Source organism: Abrus precatorius, unplaced genomic scaffold (assembly GCF_003935025.1).
Source record: "Abrus precatorius isolate BTA unplaced genomic scaffold, Abrus_2018 Scaffold8, whole genome shotgun sequence".
NCBI classification, from domain to species: Eukaryota; Viridiplantae; Streptophyta; class Magnoliopsida; order Fabales; family Fabaceae; genus Abrus; species Abrus precatorius.
Window position 1 is genome coordinate 10672250 of NW_020874428.1, and position 19937 is coordinate 10692186.

General features: G+C 27.3%; 2 protein-coding genes and 1 pseudogene across 4 annotated transcripts; 2 read left to right on the top strand and 1 right to left on the bottom strand.

Moving 5' to 3' along the window:
• The first annotated feature begins 275 nt into the window (after positions 1-275).
• On the top strand, positions 276-2657 carry LOC113874206 (GDSL esterase/lipase At1g23500-like). The gene is made up of 5 exons (XM_027512431.1): positions 276-528; positions 1262-1392; positions 1628-1849; positions 2125-2380; positions 2476-2657. Exons 1-5 carry the CDS (start codon positions 276-278, stop codon positions 2655-2657), a joined length of 1044 nt encoding a protein of 347 aa, XP_027368232.1.
• Positions 2658-2786: 129 nt separating this feature from the next.
• LOC113874207 lies at positions 2787-8456 on the top strand (annotated as a pseudogene).
• Positions 8457-11398: 2942 nt separating this feature from the next.
• On the bottom strand, positions 11399-16013 carry LOC113846723 (la-related protein 1C-like). 3 transcript variants are annotated; one of them, XM_027475294.1, is made up of 7 exons: positions 15210-16000; positions 14161-14725; positions 13932-14073; positions 13754-13844; positions 12237-12308; positions 11842-12061; positions 11512-11733 (listed from the first exon to the last, which is right to left on the bottom strand). In XM_027475294.1, the coding sequence occupies exons 1-6, from the start codon at positions 15705-15707 to the stop codon at positions 11846-11848; spliced, it is 1584 nt and encodes a 527-aa protein (XP_027331095.1). In that variant the 5' UTR covers positions 15708-16000; the 3' UTR covers positions 11512-11733; positions 11842-11845. The 3 variants fall into 3 exon arrangements, 2 of the variants coding, with proteins under 2 accessions (XP_027331093.1, XP_027331095.1); XR_003501715.1 differs by adding an exon at positions 12808-13000 and having other exon boundaries at positions 11525-12061; XM_027475292.1 differs by having other exon boundaries at positions 11399-12061; positions 15210-16013.
• Between the last annotated feature and the right edge of the window lie 3924 nt (positions 16014-19937).

The window sequence follows — 19937 nt, forward strand, 5'->3', positions numbered from 1 at the left end:
TTTTAAATTATAAGTTAAAATTAAAAACCCTATTTAATGTATAAGTCTATAAGAATGTTTTTTCATCCTAAATTCTAACAGAACTGTATTATGTATTTACATTTTGTGTCTATCTCTTTTTTCATATACATTAAATTTTCAATTAAATGACAGATAAATTAGAGATTTAAACATTCTTATACAGAAACATCCTTTCCTGCATTTATGATTTGAAACAAAGTTGCTGTCTATAAATACTTTCGCTACGTTGCAAGAAAATTATCAGGTGTAGGAAAATGGATCAGTTATTTAGGAAGAGCATAGTAACAATTGTTTTGATTTTCTTTGCCAACCGAGTTTCTATAGCAGCAGGTGCTAATGGAACATTTCCGGCATTGTTTTCATTTGGAGACTCAATCCTTGATACAGGAAACAATAACAACCTTCAAACGTTAAGTAAATGCAATTTTCCTCCGTATGGAATGGATTTCGAAGGAGGAAAAGCTACAGGAAGATTCTGCGATGGAAAAATTCCCTCAGATTTGATAGGTAACTATAACTGCCAATGTATATTTATACACATTCCTTTCGCTTAATTTACATGATGAGCAAGATTTATGAACGTGACTGATTTTTACTTTAGTATATATAAAGGGTGCCAATTATAATTCTATTGAAATAAAAGGATATAGAAGATTAAATTTATAACAGTCATTTTTTAACATGTACGTTGGTTTCAAGCTTTAGAAATTCATTCCTGAAAACGACATTCGTAGACTGGAAATATGATGATGGAAATGCTATTTCAAGATATTTTAGAACCATGTGCCTGGTTAACATTTAAATTTATTGAGAATCTTTCCGAATCAAAATACGTTTTTAATTTCCAATATGCGAAAGTTGCTTTCATCCTGTTTTTATACTAACTTGCTAAACCAATCCATACGTAATCAAGGCATTTCTATTTCTTATTTCCTCATGACTTAATTATCAGAAAATTCTCATTTTTCGGTGCTGCCTCATCCTAGCTAGTTGCATGCTTACTTAAAACTTTTCTCAAAGTCGAGATAATCTCAATTGGGTGGGGATATTTGAAAGTTAAAAATTATGCTTTCGAGAATTATTAAGAAAAAGCAAAATAATAAGAGCACCATTTTTGTGTCTTCAAAACGTGTGCACGTTTTTTTTTTATATAGTCAATGATTCCCATTTTATTTCTGATACCGTAATGAAAAAAAAAAAAAAACTATATATGATTTGAATGTGAATATATTGTATGTAGCATCGGGTTTGGGAATCAAAGACACGTTGCCAGCATATCTTGACGGTAACTTGAAGACTGAAGACCTTCCCACTGGGGTATGCTTCGCCTCAGGTGGCTCAGGGAATGACGACACGACCGCTCGCATACAGGTTAGACAAATAAAATACTAACACGTGCACTACTATACAAGTTAAGAAATTAAAAAAAAATCATTAATGTATATTTATCCTAATTTTGAATATTATTTTAATATAATGTGTATACGTTTTTATTTCTTGACTAACACAAGGTCACTAGTTGTAATGAGCTATAATCGCTTTGTTTGCATTTTTATATGAATGAATGATGCTACCTCATTCTTAACAATGTTATGTTGATAATCAGGGGGTTTTAACACTATCGGCCCAACTGGGACTGTTTAAGGAATACATAGGAAAGCTAAGAACAAGTGTTGGACAACAACGTGCAGATGAGATAATTTCCAACAGCTTGTACCTTATTTCATCTGGCAACAATGACATTGCCATTACCTATCAGTCAAGGAGACTGGAACCTTTCCCACTTTATGCTGATCAATTAGTTGGCTGGGCTTCAAATTTCCTCAAGGTTCGTCAACTATCATTGAAGTAATTTAATTTGCCATTAACATAAAATATATTAGACGTTATGCTTCATCTTTATTATTATAGTTTAATTTTTTGGTAATATACAATACGTATAACAATGACTTGCGATATTTATACTAATATTTTCATTTTTAATTATTAGAAAAATATTATGCCAATGAAGAAACTGTAAGGCTAACTATAAATATAGACAATTTATTTATGGTTTGAAGTGTTGTGAACACATAATTAATGTTAATTATTATGTACGCGAAGAGTCTATACGAACTGGGAGCACGAAGAGTGTGGGTGCTAAGTACATTGCCACTGGGATGCTTGCCCGGAGCTAGAAGTGCAGGTGGAGGACCATTAAGAGCATGTGAACCCTTAACCAATCTAAATGCGCAGTCATTCAATAGCAAGTTATCATCCGCGGTCAATTCTATGAAAACCACTCTTCCCAATTCTGACATTAGGTTCGTCGATGTGTACACTCCTCTGCTTAATATCATTCAAAATCCTTCAAGCTCAGGTGATTTTCTACACAACGTCACTGATTAATTTACTATTTATTAGTGTAAATGAACACTGATATCATCAACATGGTGATGGTTATAATAATTTCAGGTTTTGTGAATGTTGCGTTGGGGTGTTGTGCGACTGGGACGGTTGAACTTGGAGTGCTATGTAACCGTTTTAGTCAAACGTGTGGAAATCCTTCGACATCCGTATTCTGGGATGCTGGCCATCCAACTCAGAAAGCATATGAACTCGTTGTCTCTTCTATTCTTCAAAGTAACAATGCTTAATGTTTCTTCTGTCTCGCATTAATTAGAAGGATAATTCATATTACAAAAATTATAGATGTACGCCCCATGTAAGTTTATCCAACTTTTAACGAAGAGAAATATGTATACCAAAGGTCAGAGATATAATAAATGCTGTAATAAATTAAATAAATAAATTATGACTCTTAATATTATGTCTGTTTCTTTATGTAATTCTTTTTCTCTTTCTTCCTTCTCTTCCATCGTTTTAAACGCACAAGTGTAGTGCATTAAATCCACTATATTTATTTACAGGTAGGTATGTATTATTATAGATAAATTTATAATATATTCTTATTAATTGTATTATTTTAAATTAAAAATGAAAATATTGTATATTTTTAAAATACTATATACATTTATTCTATCTTTCATTAATTGCCTAATTTAATTTTATTAATTTTATATTCATATCATGCATACGTTTCTGGATTTTTCATATTTTCAGTCTTTAATTTTTTTTATATTTAATAAATAGGACACTTTATTTTACATTAAAAAATAAAAATTCAAGCGGAAATTGAATACTGTGTGTAAAAGATTAAAAGGTACCAGAATTTTTAAATCAATTGAAAAAGATTATTAAGTTAATAAATATTGGTTATGTAAAAAAGTATTGATATTATTTTTCAATTTTTATTGATAAATAAATTACATAGATTAATTTTCTATTATTTTTAAGAATAAGTTCTTAGAAAATTATTAAATAAAATAATAAAAGTATATGACTTAAAAATATATCATAATTTTTTTTTATAAAATAATATTTATAAGTTTGATTATCTTAACTTTTTTTCACACTTGATTATCTCATTTTTATTCTTATGAATTCTAAATATTTAATTGAGTTTTAAATATTTTACTAAAAAATACCTAAAAGAAACAAATATTCAATTTTAGTTATCAAGAACCATTAGAACTCATACTTTATGCTATTTTTAATATTTTATAAAAATAATTATTTAAAAATATAATATAAATAAATTTTATACAGAAAACAATATGAACATTTTTAGTAAAAAATATTTGTAGAAAATTATATTTTTAAAATTATTTAAAATATATATAAAAATATTTTAAGCATTCTATAAATTAATTTTAAAAATTTTATAATTTAATTTTTTGATTAATTTTTTTCCAAAAAAATAATTTCAATTGTAAAAAATTAACTAAAAATATTATAATTTTATATCAAATTTTAATATTATATGTATACAAATATTTTAAATTTTTATTAAAAGGCCAAATGGTTAAATAAAAATATTTTGTTTAAAAAATTATAAAAATTTTAATAAAAAAGTGATTTTGTTATCAAAATAAATTTATATTTTATTTTACTAATTTTTATTTATTTTCAACATTAAACAAGATGATATAATATTTTAATATTTTATTATATTATCTTAATGTACATCAAAGATAAAACATGATAAGATCTTATCATATTTTATATTTATATAACCATTAATCGTATTGTCTCAAACGGGCTCTCAATGTTTAAAAATATACATTTATAATATATTATTTAATATCAAAATTAGATTGCAAAATAATATATATGTGTAAATATTATATTAATCGAGTGAAATCATAAAAAAAATTTATTTTAACAACAGAGAGAAAAATAAATAAATAATTTTGAATAAATAATAATAATTTAATTTATTAAAAATATCTATTTAATATTTTAATAAAAAAAATTGTAAATAAATTTTTGTCATCAATGCAATAACTTCAAACAACAGGAACTTAAAAAAATGTTATAATATGATAAGAAATATTCATTTCAACGTAAAATAATTATATATATTTTTTAGTTGTGTGATAACTAATAAGATTCTTATATTATAATTAATAATTTATATTTATTAATAGCAAAAAAATATTTATATTTATTTTTAAAATCAATAATTTTTTATTATAAATGTATCTGTGTCCAATATTTTATTATTTTTTATAAGCACATGTTTTTCTATTAAAATTTAAAAACAGATTTTAACATAATCTGTATTTTAAGTTTAAATAATAATATAATTTTTTAATCAGAAGGCATTGATTACATTTTTAAGTAAAAAATTTACTTTTAATTCAACAAAATCTTAGGTCACTTTCTACTGTTTGTCAAAACATATTTTATTCTAAGTTCTAACGTGAATTTATTATGTTTACATTTTGTGTTTATGGCGTTTCTAATATTCATTAAATGAGGTCAACCTATTCTTTATTTTAATGTCTATTAAATGCGAGATAAATTAAAATGAAATATGAATTTCCTCAATATAATATACATGCTTTGAAACAAAGTTGGTATCTATAAATAATTTCACTTCGTTGGAAGAGAATGAACAGAGAAGGAAAATGGATAAGTTATTCTGGGAGAGACTAGTAACGGCTGTTTTGGTTTTCTTTGCTAACGGAGTTCATATAGCAGTAGGTGGTAATGGTGCAGTTCCAGCATTGTTTGCATTTGGAGATTCAATCCTTGATACGGGAAACAATAACAACCTTCTAACGTTGACTAAGTGCAACTTTCCTCCTTATGGAAGAAATTTCTATGGAGGAATACCAACCGGAAGATTCTGCGATGGAAAAGTTCTCTCGGATTTTGTAGGTAACTATATCCACACGCACATTATTCCTTTCTCTTTACTCAATGTGCACAAGATTTATGAACTATGTTTGATTTTTGCTCTCACAGTTGAGATATATAAAAGGGCTCTACTTATTATTATATTGAACAGAGATATATAAACGTATAATATCCATTTTTTAACACATTAGGGACATCGGTTTCAAGCTTTCGAAATGCAATCCTATAAAATTGACGTTCGTTGACGGCAAATGCTATTTTAAGTTATTTAGAAAAAGTGTTCAGTAGATACTTGACATTCTAAAGAATAGTCAAAAAGGTAAAATTCTTAGAGTCTATATTTAAAAGGGTATTGATACCCTCTTTATGAAATTATTAAATAATAAATTTATATCTATAAATCTACTTTATGGGTGATATAGATCCACTGATATATTTTATTGTGTAACTATTTTTAAAATTTTAACTACAATAGTTTTAACTGTATTTGTTAAAAAAAGTTATAAATTTATTTATGAGTGCAGTATTGATACCCTCTTTATAAAAATTAATAATAATTATATATATATATATATATATATATATATATATAGTGATATAGATCTAATGATATAATTTATTGTGTAACTATTATTAAATTTTTAATTGTCTAAACACGTGGAAAAATTTCAAAAAATATTTATGATAATCATTTTAAAATTCTATCAATTATTAATAAACTTGCTTGTTTATACAATAACAGTGTTTATATTTGAGTAACTAACATATAATTTAAGAATTGAATAAAATATCTATCTTAAAACAACATATTTATTAATCAAGTAGAAAATATTTAATTTTCATTAAATATATAAAATAAATGTATTATATTTTTCAATATTTTAAATTCATTTATTAAAAATTATAAATTATATAATAAAATAAAAACTATATATTTATTCATGATAAAAGATTAAAAGAAACATCATAGCATTTCTTAAATAAGTAATATATTTTTACTGTTATATAATATTTATAATATTTATTGTCTTTAATTTTACTATTAAATATTTCAATAAAAATTATTTAATAGTATTTATTTTAATTTATTTTTGGATGTCTGATTATCAATATATTCTAATTTTGTACATTAAAATGAACACAGAAAATATATGTTGAACAGAAATGTTATATCTGAGATAAAAAAAATCTTAAATTTAAAATAAATAATATTAATTTTACTAAATAAATTAATTTTTACTGGACAATTGAAAATAATTAAAATTTAAATAGAAAAGGTAACAGCCAAACTACGTGTTTAGTCTGCAAATGAAAAGTTGCCTTCATGGTGTTTTTCTACTAACCGGCCAAACCACACGTAACAAGGCATTTTCGTTTCTCCCAAAGAAAAAAATAAAAACTATTTTCATCTCATGCTTCTGCAGCTTTTAGTTCATCTGGATAATTGTTTATCATTTCTGGGTGCTGCCTCATCTCAAAGTTCATATGTTCTCATTTACGTGAAGATATCTGATTGATAAAAATGAAGCTCAGGGACATGAAAACCAAAACAATCAGAGCACCATTTTTTGTGTTTAGAAAATGTGCACATTTTTTTGTCGAATAATTAATTAGTAGTTTTATTTACTGTATGTTTCTCCATTTATGACTTGAATGTTAATATATTCTACGCAGCATCGGGTTTGGGAATCAAAGAAACGTTGCCAGCATATCTTGACCGTAACTTAAGGGTTCAAGACCTTCCCACTGGGGTATGCTTTGCTTCAGGTGGCTCAGGGAATGACGACATGACGGCTGTCATGCAGGTAATATTCACTTTATAATATTTTAAGGTAAATATAAATATGTTCATTTAATACACTAGTTAAAAAATTATTAAAAATACTATTAATATACCAAGTTTATTAAATCATTGATTAACAATATTCATATTTTAATATGTGGTCACCCTTTCACTCCATAAACGTCATTCGGAGTCAATATCCATGAAAATTCTTTCAAATTGACGAGTGTTACAAATAATCAGTTCTAAACTTTGTAAATTTAAAAATACTATTTCGGTATCCACCTACCTGTGTTTGTATATAACATGAATGTTGTTGGTTGATAATTTCTTAAAGTTGTTATGCTTCTGATATGATCAGGGAGTTTTAACATTATCGGCCCAATTGCGAATGTTTGAAGATTACATAGGAAGGTTGAGAGCACTTGTTGGAGAACAACGTGCGGCTTACATAATTTCCAACGGCTTGTACCTATTTTCATCGGGCAACAATGACATTGCCATTACCTATTCACTGACGTTGCGCAAACTCCAACCTTTCCCCTTATATGCCAATCAATTAGTTGGTTGGGCTTCACATTTCCTCCAGGTTCATCAGCTACCGTTCAGTTAATTTTATCATTAACACTAAAAATATGTTAGGCATCAGAGTTAAATCAGCACCAACACCTCAGTTTTCTGATAATGTGATGCATCACATTTTAAACGTAGACTAGTAATATTTTTAATTTTGTTATAAATGAGGACAAACACAAAGGGTAGTTATTAGTAGTATAGACAATTTATTTTGGTTTGAAGTGAGATGAACACAAAATTAATGCCAGTTATTACATGACATGCGCGAAGAGGTTATATCAACTGGGAGCAAGACGAGTGTGGGTGCTGAGTACATTGCCACTGGGATGCTTGCCTGGAGCTAGAACTGTAGGAGGGGGGCCATTTAGGCTGTGTGCACTCTTTGTGAATCAACAAGCTCAGATATTCAATGGCTTGTTATCAGCAGCGGTTAATTCTATGAGAAGTGGTCTTACCAATTATGACATTAAGTTCATTGATGTCTATTCTCCTCTGCTTAACATCATACAGAATCCTTTCAGCACAGGTCACTTTCTATACAAATTTACTAGTGCAAAATCTTGTGTATATTAACATTGATATGAAGTTTATTGGCGATGATTAAGCAGGGTTTTCGAATGTTGGGTTCGGGTGTTGTGCGACTGGGACAACTGAAATTGGAGCGCTATGTAACCCTTTGAGTGGATCATGTCTAAATCCTTCGGCATACGTTTTCTGGGATGCTGGCCATCCAACTCAGAGAGCTAATCAACTCGTTGTCTCTTATATACTAAAGAGTCACAATGTTTCTTCCATGCTAGAGAGTTACAATGTTTCCGCTGTCTCACATTAAAGAAGTCTAAGCTTCTGCTTCAAATGGACAGACAATATTAATAAAATTATAAATGTACACCCCACATAAGTGTACCAAAGAGAGAGAAAAAAAATTATAAAAAGATTAAATGTATACAAATGGTTACTCTAAATATTATATCTAATTTTTTTTTTATCTTTCCTCTTTGACTTCCATCCTTCTCAACGTATAAGACTAGTGCACTAACTACATTTATTTACAATGGATTCTATATATAAATAATATTAAATCTTCTTATTCATTAAACAAAAAATAAATATATTTTAATTTTTAAAATCTGAAATACCTTTGAAACTGTAGAGAATATAATAAAAAGATATAAAACTTAATTGTACTTTTAGTTTTTCTCTAATGTTAATTTTACTCTCTAATTTTTTGAGCTAATTAAATCTCTTTATTTTTAAACTGTATAAATTTAATTTTCATCAATTTTATTTTTTAATCAAAATTTTAGAGGATTGATAATTAAACTAAGACATAAAATAATTTAAAAGTTTAAAAGTAAAAGCTTAATAAATAATTAATAAATTTTAAAATTTGGGTAAGACATGAGTTTAAGGTTTAAAAAGAAAAAAAATTAATTTTTTATATTTTATTACAGCTAATAAATGAACTATTCAATCATTCAAACCAGTCCGTTTTAGATAATAAATTTTAGTAGCTTAGGCTAAAATGTTCTAATCTAATTTAAGCTTGTAAAAATATTATCCATCCATTCAAGCCTAATTCTTTTTAGACTTTTAATAAGTTTTGATAACTTAACAAAATAGAGTTTGATCAAATTGGATTGAAAATACCAAAATTTAATTCAAAAACAAAATTTAAAATTTAATCCTTATATTTTTATAAAGTAAGTTCAAGCTAACTCGACTGAATATACTCATTTTATCAACTTTAAGTTTAACTAATTAATTTGTAATAGATAACAATTTAATTTGTAAAAAATTTTAATTAAAATTTAAGAACTTTAAGTAGAAAAAAATTAATGAGTGAGTAAAATTTTATAATTAAAAAACTTAATTAACTCAAAAGAAAGTTGAGAAATTAAAATAACACATAAGACAATGATCAAAAGTATAATTAAACTAAAATATAGTATTGCTCATTGTTTATCTCTCGATAAACTAAAAGTTGAATAATATTAGACTTCTTTTAACGATTTGTAAATTTATTTTATTATCAGAATTTCAATTTGATTCAACAATTAATTTATCATGTTATAGTTAAATATCAAGTCATTAGTAACATTGACCAATATTTAATTTTTATAAAAATCAAAATCAATAACAACTAGATGCATGGAATAAATTATAATTTGTTTATATTTATTTTATTAAATAGTATAAAAAATATTATAAAAACTATCACATGATTTTTTTAATTTATAGCATAATTTCAGATTTTATTAAATTCACATTTATATCATGCATATGTTTCTTACTTTTTTACATTTTAGTCTTTTGAGTTTTTTTAAAAATTTAATAAGTTTGAACATTCGTTTTCATAAAAAAGTTAGAAATTAAATATTATACGTAAAACATGGTTAAATTATATATTGAGTTCTTATCTATGAAATAATCTCTATGTTTAAAAAAAATTATATTTTAGTTTTTACACGACCATTTTACTATATTTTAACTCTTATCATGAATGTTTTGGTCACCGTCGTTAACAATTTTAACAATATTATAACTCAGTGACTGTAATGTAATAAAATACTTATGGACTAAAATATAATAAAATATTCATATAAAGATTAAAATATAATAAAATACTTATATAGGGCTTAAAACATAAATTTTCTTAAATTTAAAAATTAATACATAAATAAGTATAATTATAGAGATTAAAAGTATATTTAAACCAAAAATAAATAAAGTTTTTATGAACTTATTTAAAAAATATTAAAAATGAGCCACTAAATAAAAGAATCATTAATTTTAAAGATACTCAAAACTTATATATTTAAGTCAAATATCATTTATTGTTTAAGATCATATATATTAATTTATAAAAATTATTACTTTTGTAAATACATAAATCAATCAAAAAATAATTATTATAGTTAATAAAATACTAAAAATAATTTACATATAATAAAAACTTTTTATTACGGTTAAAAAAAATCTAAACATATGTAAATTTTTTGGATAGATATAATAGGACAAAAAATAGAAATTTTTAAATATATTTTTAATTTAATTGATAGAGCAAGTAAAAAAAAACACTAACTAATAAAATTTTGAGTTGATATATAAGAATTGTTTGCTTATCTCATTAAAAAATTTACAAATTTATTCATATAGAAAAGTTAATTCTATAAAATTTTAATTAGTGTAAATTTCAAATATCAAATATATTAAATATTTTTTATATAAAAAAATTATTTTTTGAATACATTATAAAAATTAATATATCATATAAAAAATTTAGACTTAATTAAGTATTTAATTGTTACAAAAGTTGTACAAACTTAATTAGAATATTTAAGATCAAATTATACAATATTTTTAATTCCTATATTTCATATGCTTACAAATTAATTCCTAAACTGAAGAAAAAAAAAAGGTTACATTTTAATTTAAAAGTTAAAAAAATTACATACTAGTCCTTATATTAAAAATAACTATTGTTTTAGTTCATACACAAGTACCTTCTTTTTTAAGGTTGTTACAACGGCAGAAACCAAAATATAAACTATGAAGAGTAAAATGTAACAAAATACTAGTATAAAAGCTGCAACCTAACTTTTTTCTAAATATAAGAACGAATTAGTAAATATGTGTAAACTACACGAAACTAAATCTATAATTTAACCATGAAATATTAAGAAGCTTTAAAAGGCAAGAACCACGTTCTAACAGAAGTTTACTGACAGAAAAACGTTTCAATTTTAAGATAAAAAAATTCCGCAAACTGTAGAAAAAGGAAAATCTTTGAATTGTAAGGAAATGAAATTTCCGCAAACAGAGTCTCAATCTACATATACTGCCATAAATTATAAAGAAAAGAGAGGAGAGGGGGCAATCATTCACATCAAATATATGCTATACAAATTAATAATCTCATTAAATCCGCCTCAATCAAAATTCTGGAGTATCTTTTTTATGTCTGATTACTTCTCTCTCTCTCTCTCTCTTTTTTTCTTTAGACCGTAAGAATAGTGAATAATTCTTATTTGTCACCACTACCTGACTCAATTTCTATCAAAATCGAGACTGTAGAATCAACTTCTACAAGTCTCTGCTCTCATTACCTAAAAAAATGGGAAAAAAGGAAAACTCTTAAAATCAACGACCACATGGCTGAATACTGGACACTGGATAAGGTAAGAAATTTAGGGTGGTGTAAATTATGTAAGTACAGTTTTAACTGCTGCTCCCTGTAGCATCACCGCCATTTGAGAGTTGAGACTGACTGGTTGGACCTTCATCTTTAGTTGTTTCTTCCAGAGTATTAGTTTGAAAATCAGCTGCCAAGTTATTGTGTCTTGCTCCAACAGGAGATACTGAACCAGAATCAGCACTTTGCCGAGCAGAGGGCAGCCATTTCATCCACTCATTGTGCCTCCTCAGCTTGTCACCCTGCAGCAAAGTTGAGAGGGAGAGAAATATACAGTTAGACAAAAGAATTAATTATCCTTCAAAGATTCCTTGATGCTTTATGCCAGTGAATAGAAGTGATATGTGTACAAAAAGTGTGCCAAGTGCATAATTTGAAACATTGATACATGAAAAATACTGTAAAAGAACAGGTTACCTGCACTTCCACAATAGTGGAAGTTCTCAGGGAGTCCAATATCAACGGAGTGCTGCTTGTCAAACTTCTAACCTGCAAAAAGATATTCCATAGAGCAAAAGCAAACCTAAGGTGCTAATAAAACAAATCAATGATAAAAACTCACTAATCGCATCATAATCTACTGTTAAACAACAGTTCTTTCTGCAATAACCACCTTAGTCCCAACACACACGTCTACACACATTCACCAGAAGTACTTCAACCATAAATCGAGTTTAAAGAATCATTGACAGATTACGGCTGAAATGGTCAGTGATTTTCAAAGCTAATATAGCAAGTCCACAATTTAAAGTAGAATCTTAGAACGCCTATTTTGGGGAACAATATACAAGAAAAAAGTCATCAAACTATACCAATCTACAAGGAAGTTCTCTTATCTATGTCCTAATTTTACTTTTTCACAGTAAAATTTTATTTTTTTTTCACAATATAGTAACAAAAATATTGTCACTGTGTAATTTATTTTCATAGAAGACATAACAAACTAGAATACAAACAGTGTCAAAATTAATGGTCTCTGTTTGTTTACTTTATTTTTCTTGATGATACAATAACTTGTATGTTTGTATTAATAATAGTGATCCACTAGCTGAACTGCCCGAGACATGTAAACGATCCCAGAGTATAAGGTGAAGATCAAACAATGAATCTAAAGCTCACTCAAGCACCCAGTCAATTTTGACCAGTTCCTTAAGGATTCCACCATCAATAATCCATATTGGCTGTACTATATATACAGATAGATGTATCAAATTGTGGTAGTAAATGTAGGAAAAATGTTAAAATGAAATAAATCAAATGCACAACAAACTTAATATCTAAAGCTCACTGAAGCATATAGCCATCCTAAACAGTGGCATTCATCATTCACAACAGTGCCATGGTATGTATTCAACAGAAACTTTGAGCCAACGGATAATTAAAAGAAAAAACAAAAGACAAAGCTCTTCTTGCACAAGCAATATTTGAAAAGTATTAAAACTCAAACAGTTACAAACAACAAATAACAAACATTAATCAAGATGTAAAAAGAATATAGCATTTGCAGATTCATATTATTAAAAAAAATCCTATTTTCTCATTTCTAACAGCCATTTGTGGCAACATTACTTTCATTTTTACAGAATATTGTTGAAAAAAAAAATCACTTTTAAAGGGAAAAATGTATCTTTCTTCGTAAGAGATAGATGAAAAGTAACCATCTATATGTAAAACTAGAACCAGCAAAATGAGTCAATCGGGATGTAAAAGTTAAACAGCACCAAAGCAATGATGCCAAATGAGCTTTAGGGTTAGCTATGAAAGAAAAAAATCCTGAATGACAACAATTTATAAAAAATAATTAAAAAAAATGAATTCTGCATCTGCAAGGCAAAGATTTATTCAACCATACAACCAAGTATGAGATGTACAACATATTCAAAGGCTCAACAGAAAAGATACAGAAAGTATTGCTTTAACCACAATTAACATACTCGAGGGAAGCTTGCTATCAAAGAAACGGGAACCCAACCCTGTTCATCCATCTTAGATCTTAAATACTCATCTCTCACTAAATTAGCATCACTGTCAAAAACATATCAGGATGATTAGATAATTCAGTTGTTAAAATTTTGTTGACAGACTACATAATAGACAGCAGATTAAATTTACCTAAAGTAATATTCAATTTGATTGACTATCATATTGGACAGAGGAGATTCTGGTGCAGGAAAGAATGCTGTAGGCGGAGGAGGAGCATAGAATGGCATGCCCCTAAAGTGATCCAATGGTACTGTTGGATAGTAATACAACTCTAAAAAGTAAAAGGAGCATTAGATAAATTTTAGTTTGTGATTTATTTTGTAAAAACACAATTGGTGGAAAGGAGAAATAAACCAACCAGGAAATCCAATAGGGTTAGCATATGGTCCAATAGGCTGAGGGCCCACATATGCAGCAGTACTAGGTGGTGGGTGCCTCAGTAACCCTCTTGGAGGCATCCTTGGTTGGGGTACATTAGCATCTCTAGTATTCGTGTAATTTCCACGATCCTGATCCCGTCTGCCAACATAATTATTATGATAGGAACCATCTCCTCGTGGATTGGGCCCAAAATAACCCCTGCGAGAAGAACCCCGATGCTCATTCATCGCAGGCACAAAACCCCCAACTAATGGTCTAGTATCCCAGTTATTGCTCCGGTACTGATCTCTTGGAGCAGGGTCAGGAATCACTGGTACCATATTAGCATAGCTAACTGGAGGGAGCTGGTACACAGGAAATGGTGGGGGTGGTGGTGCTGTGGGGGGGTTGGAGAAAATGCTCTGGGCAGGACCAGACCCAAGGTTGCTGCCACTCACCCGCTTCACTGATCTTTGTCTGTTAGGCATGCTATAATTTGTTGCAGAATTAGGTTTTGCATTAGTAGTAGCTTGTTTCTGAGGAGATTGCGAAGTTACCAACCCCTGCAACATAGCAAAAAGATAAAACTCAGCACTAACCTATATTATTAATATAGATTTAAAATCCTTCCTTACCAAGATATGCCCTGTTTGATAATCACATATTACAAGATAAACAAAAAATTAGTTTTTTTATCATAGACTATTCACCGTGAGCCTAATACATTGCAAACAACCCTTAGACTAAGGTTTTATAATTTTAATATACATTTGCAATTTTCATAACCAAACTTCATAAAATGTTGTCAGCTATATTATTTACAGCAAACCCAAATCTATAGAAACAATTTGCAAGAAGACAATAACATCAACCATAATAAGTTTCATAGATTAAGCAACGAAAGAGAGCACGGCATACTTCTTTCCTACACTATAATTTTAATACTTACTGAAAAAATCAAGCAATAAACTAAACAGATATATTTACCACAAAAAATAATAATAATTACAATAATCATAAGAAATAGGGCATGCATTGTAATCAAACCTGAGAAGTGGAGAGTGATCCATCGGCAACAGTCTTGGAGGACGAGTCAGCTGGCAATTTAGCAGAAGCTTTGGTGGATGCAGACAAAGCGGGCCATGATTCAGCGCCCATTACAGGTCCAGCCTCGACGCCGCCGTTTGAAGCCTTGTTCCAAGCGGGCCTCTTAGAACGACCCGCATTGCCCTCACTACCATCAGAATTATCTACAATACCACCCGAATTAGAATTATCCACCGGCGGCGAAGCCGGAATCGCCCTTGGGGAACAATCAGACGACGGCGCTTGGTCGGCAGCGAGGGACGACGTCGACGATGACGACGGCGGCGGCGATTGGTGAATGCTGGCCGCTGATTCCGGCTCACCGCCGCGAACGACCTGAGCCCACGGAGAGGAAAGGTTTTTCCGCTGGAATTTAGGGCTATTACTTTCACCGGGCTGCGCCGATGACGGAGCACTAGGCGGCGAGTGATGGTTAGAAGATTTAGCAGTCGTAACCATTGATAATTAGGGTTTCTTTTTCTTTTTTTCAGAGTGAAAAAACAAAGTGCAAAGATTGATCACTATAGAACCAAAGACATGAACAAACAATAAACGAATCAGTAAATTAATACATAAAAATGAAAAACCTGCAAAAAAACACGATATGAATGTGTGAATTAGGGTTTCTAAGGGTGGAATGAGACGAGAACGGATCTTAGTTGGGGAAAGAACCCTCTCATCACAAAAACTGCGATCTCTCTCCCTCCCCTTCTTTTACTACTCTCTCTCCCCTTTAGACTCAAAACAACCCAAAGAACTTAACCTACTTATTTTTTCCTAAGAGAATTTGAGATTTTATTTTTTCTGAAGAGGTGGTACCTTAAAATTAAAATTGAGAGGATATTATATATTTTTTAAATTCGAAGTTTGAATTTTTTAAATATATAGATAAATTTTATTGATCTTTAGAATTTATAAAAGATAGTGATAATTATTAATAAAGTAATTTGAAAAAAAATAACTTGTAATTCTTCTAATATAAAAATAAATTTTATTAATTTTTAGAGTTTATAAAAGATAATGATAATTAATAATTAAATAATTTGGATAAAAAATAAGTTGTCATCCTTCTAATATAAAGATAAACCTTATTAATTTTTAGAATTTATAAATAATAATAATAATAATTAATAATAAGGTAACTTGACCCAAAAAAATAAGGTTCAAAATATACTAATAAAACATGATGTTACTGGAGTAAGTTATTGAAAAATGTTATTAAAAATTAGTTTAAATATGTTTTAATTACTTTTAAATAGGGCTTATTTTAAATTTAGTAAGTAGTAATTTAAAATAAACCTTATTTAGAGGTAATTAAAACATATTTAAGCCTTAAAAATTCTGGGTTTAAATAATATTTTAATTTTTATACCTGACTCGAATTTGTAAGTTAGTCTCTATATGTAAAAAATTTGTAAAAAAATCCTCATATGACATATATGCATGTATTTTTAATTTAATCCCTGCTGTCAAGTTTAGAGTAAACAATGTTAAATAAATAAAGAACTAAATTGAAAATAAATGTAGCATGAAGACTGATTTACAAATTTTTTACATATAGATACTAACGTACAAAATTTTACATATGGGGTATAACTTACAAATCTGAGTAAAAATATTTTTGTAAATTTGCGATACATCTTTAGTTTGTATCTCAATTTTGATGGTATTGAAGTTTCAGATAGGTGGATGTGGGTGAGGGTGAGGGTCAAGATGGTAAAGTGATTGAGAAGAGAAGATAATTCAGTAAAGATTATTAAGATTTGATTGAGTTTTAGGGATGAGAAGTTAAGAGAAAAAGAAACTTTATTCTCCATTGAAGTTTGTAAATATGTGTTAAAAATTTATAAATCAGTCATCACATTACATTTATACTCAATTTAGTCCCTTACTTGTTTAACGTAATTCATTCTAAACTTAACAATAGAGACTAAATAAAAAATAAATATATGTATGAGGATTGATTTATAAATATTTTATATGTAAAGATTAATTTACAAATTTGAGTCAAGTATTGAAACAAAAACATTATTTAAACCAAATTTTTTAAAGCTCTTATACCTTTTATTCTAAATATTTATTTAATTTCGTTAATTTGAATCTTTTTCATATTTTCAAAATTTGAACCCATATAAGTCAAAAATAGAAATATATTTTTTAACTTATTATATTACCTTGGTTAAATTAGAATTTTAATTTACAATATATATATATATATATATATATATATATTATTAATAATATCATCCGTAACATCAAGTTTAAGTATTTATTACTATAAATTTATATCTATTATATTTAAATTATAATATTTCATAATTTCTTTTTTTACAAAATAATATTGTTATTAGTTGATTACTTTTATGTAAGACTTAGGTTAACATTTATTTTTGAACATTAATTTAAAAACTTAAATTTTGATTTTGATTTTGATTTTTTTTCTACTAAATGAGATTAAAAAGCCTAACAAAAATAATCAATAACTTACTATCGTAGAAAAAATTATCTCATAAGTATTTTTATATATATGAAAAAAATATAACTTAGGAAGAAGAAAATAAATTATCATTTTTTAAGTATTTTATATTGGATAACAAGTTAGCACACTTATTAATTTTTCTAAACATATGAAAATACTAATGATATTACAAGAATGATAAGTTATCTAATTTCTCTAACTAATGGTTGAAACAAATGACATTAGACAAATAAGAAGATATAAGTTGGATAACTAACTTAAAATTCATCTCTTCTAAAATATGGTTGTAACTCATGTCTTTTACTTGGCAAAAACTAAATAAAAGACCTCAAAGTTCACCTTGAATTGCAAAACAAAAGTTTAGCTTATACATGAAATTCATCAAAAAAATCCTTTAAAAATTTCTAATAAGACGTCCGCAAGTTGCCTTCTTTCTTAGATAATATGTGAATAGAAGGAAATTCAATCTTAAGGTTATTAATAATATATTTAGTATAACTCTAAATTTGAATTAGCAACACTATATAACCTGTAACTTTATCATTAAATATGAAATTATTTTTGTTGTTTCACATCTAAATTGATACTCCAAATAGAGTATTACATCTAGTAATATCATCTAGTAATATTTCTTTGATGTTGTTTTCCTATATTAGAAAATAGCGATTGATTTAGTCCAATACTATATAAAGAACTTCATTTCTACTTTAAATTATAGAATAAGGAAGCAATATCCTAAATATGCATTGTTCATTTATAAGAAAAATCACTTAGAAAACTTATATTTATATTAGAAAAACTTCTTTTCTTTCTTTCTTCATTGATTAATAATAGTTTATCATGAGCACCTTTTCACAAAAAGGCTCTAATTTTCTAAGGATCAGGCTAACTCTAGATAAGATAAGTTTATATATAAGGTTATCATCTTCAATAAAAAAAAGCATTGAATTGATTAACAAGTTATTAGCAATTTTAAGAGTAAAGTGACCATTTGATACAAAGGACCAACTCTTAAATCAAGAGGAATAATATTGGTAATTATGTCACATTTTTTGGGAATATATTTTTTTAACTAAGTCTTAGTTTTAGTCATTATGACATACATAAAAAGCAACTTAGGGAACACTAGAACAACATGTCCAATTTAGGAAAACCAAAGATCCAATAGTCTTTTTCTTGAATGTAACAATTAGGTTATCCTTAGCTATCTAGAACATGCATTTCTGGATAGTAGTCCAGAGTTTTGTAATTCATTTTCAGATTATTGAACAAAATTTTAAGGTGGTATGATTCTTTTCTAAACTATTTAGATTAACTTTGTATTTTGCTTTAAACAATTGCACCCATAAAGAGTCCAGAAAGTTTAAGAATTTTTAACCAAATTTAAACATATACACTCTATTAACTTGTTTAAATCCCTTAAGGCCTTATCCAACCCCACCCCTACCATCTTAGGTTTTGGCAAGCAAATTTTGTCCTAAGAAATTAATTAGGTGGCATTTTTTTTATGATTGGAGAAAGACTTTCATATAAAATATTTGTATAACTTATTCATTTCTTCACAAATACTAACAAGGATTAGATGAGTTTGCATGATATAATTTGGTGTACTCATAACATAAGCTTGAAGGGCAACTTTCCCATCAAAAGAAACAAAATTTATTTTCTAGTTTGAAAGTCTTTTTCTAACCAATTAATCCATGATATAATTTTTTAAAATTCTTATTGATGAAAATAAGAGAACTCATATATGATTCCAAATTCTCGTAACATTCAATAGCAATATCTTAACTTATCATAATCATATCTCTCACTTGATAGACGATATTGAGTCGCTATCAAAACAACTAAATTTCGTTAAGGATTTTGTAATATAGAGCTCAACTTAGGTTGATTCACATAGACACATTTTTAGTTAAATTCAATTTTAGATTTTTAAAAGAATGAAAGTAAGATTTTGGGAGTTTGAAAACTACAAATTAATTAAATTAAATTAAGAACAAATTAAAATTAAATAAAAATAAATTAAGAAATATCAATTCATAGAATACCAAATGTGTGTAACTCTGATTATCACGGTATCTAAAGATTTTAATTTGAATTCGAACGTTTACCTAATTCAATTATTAATTTAATTGAATAACCTAATTGAACTAGATCACGTATTAAATCAAATTATCATTTAACCTAACCTTAATTAATTATCAAAT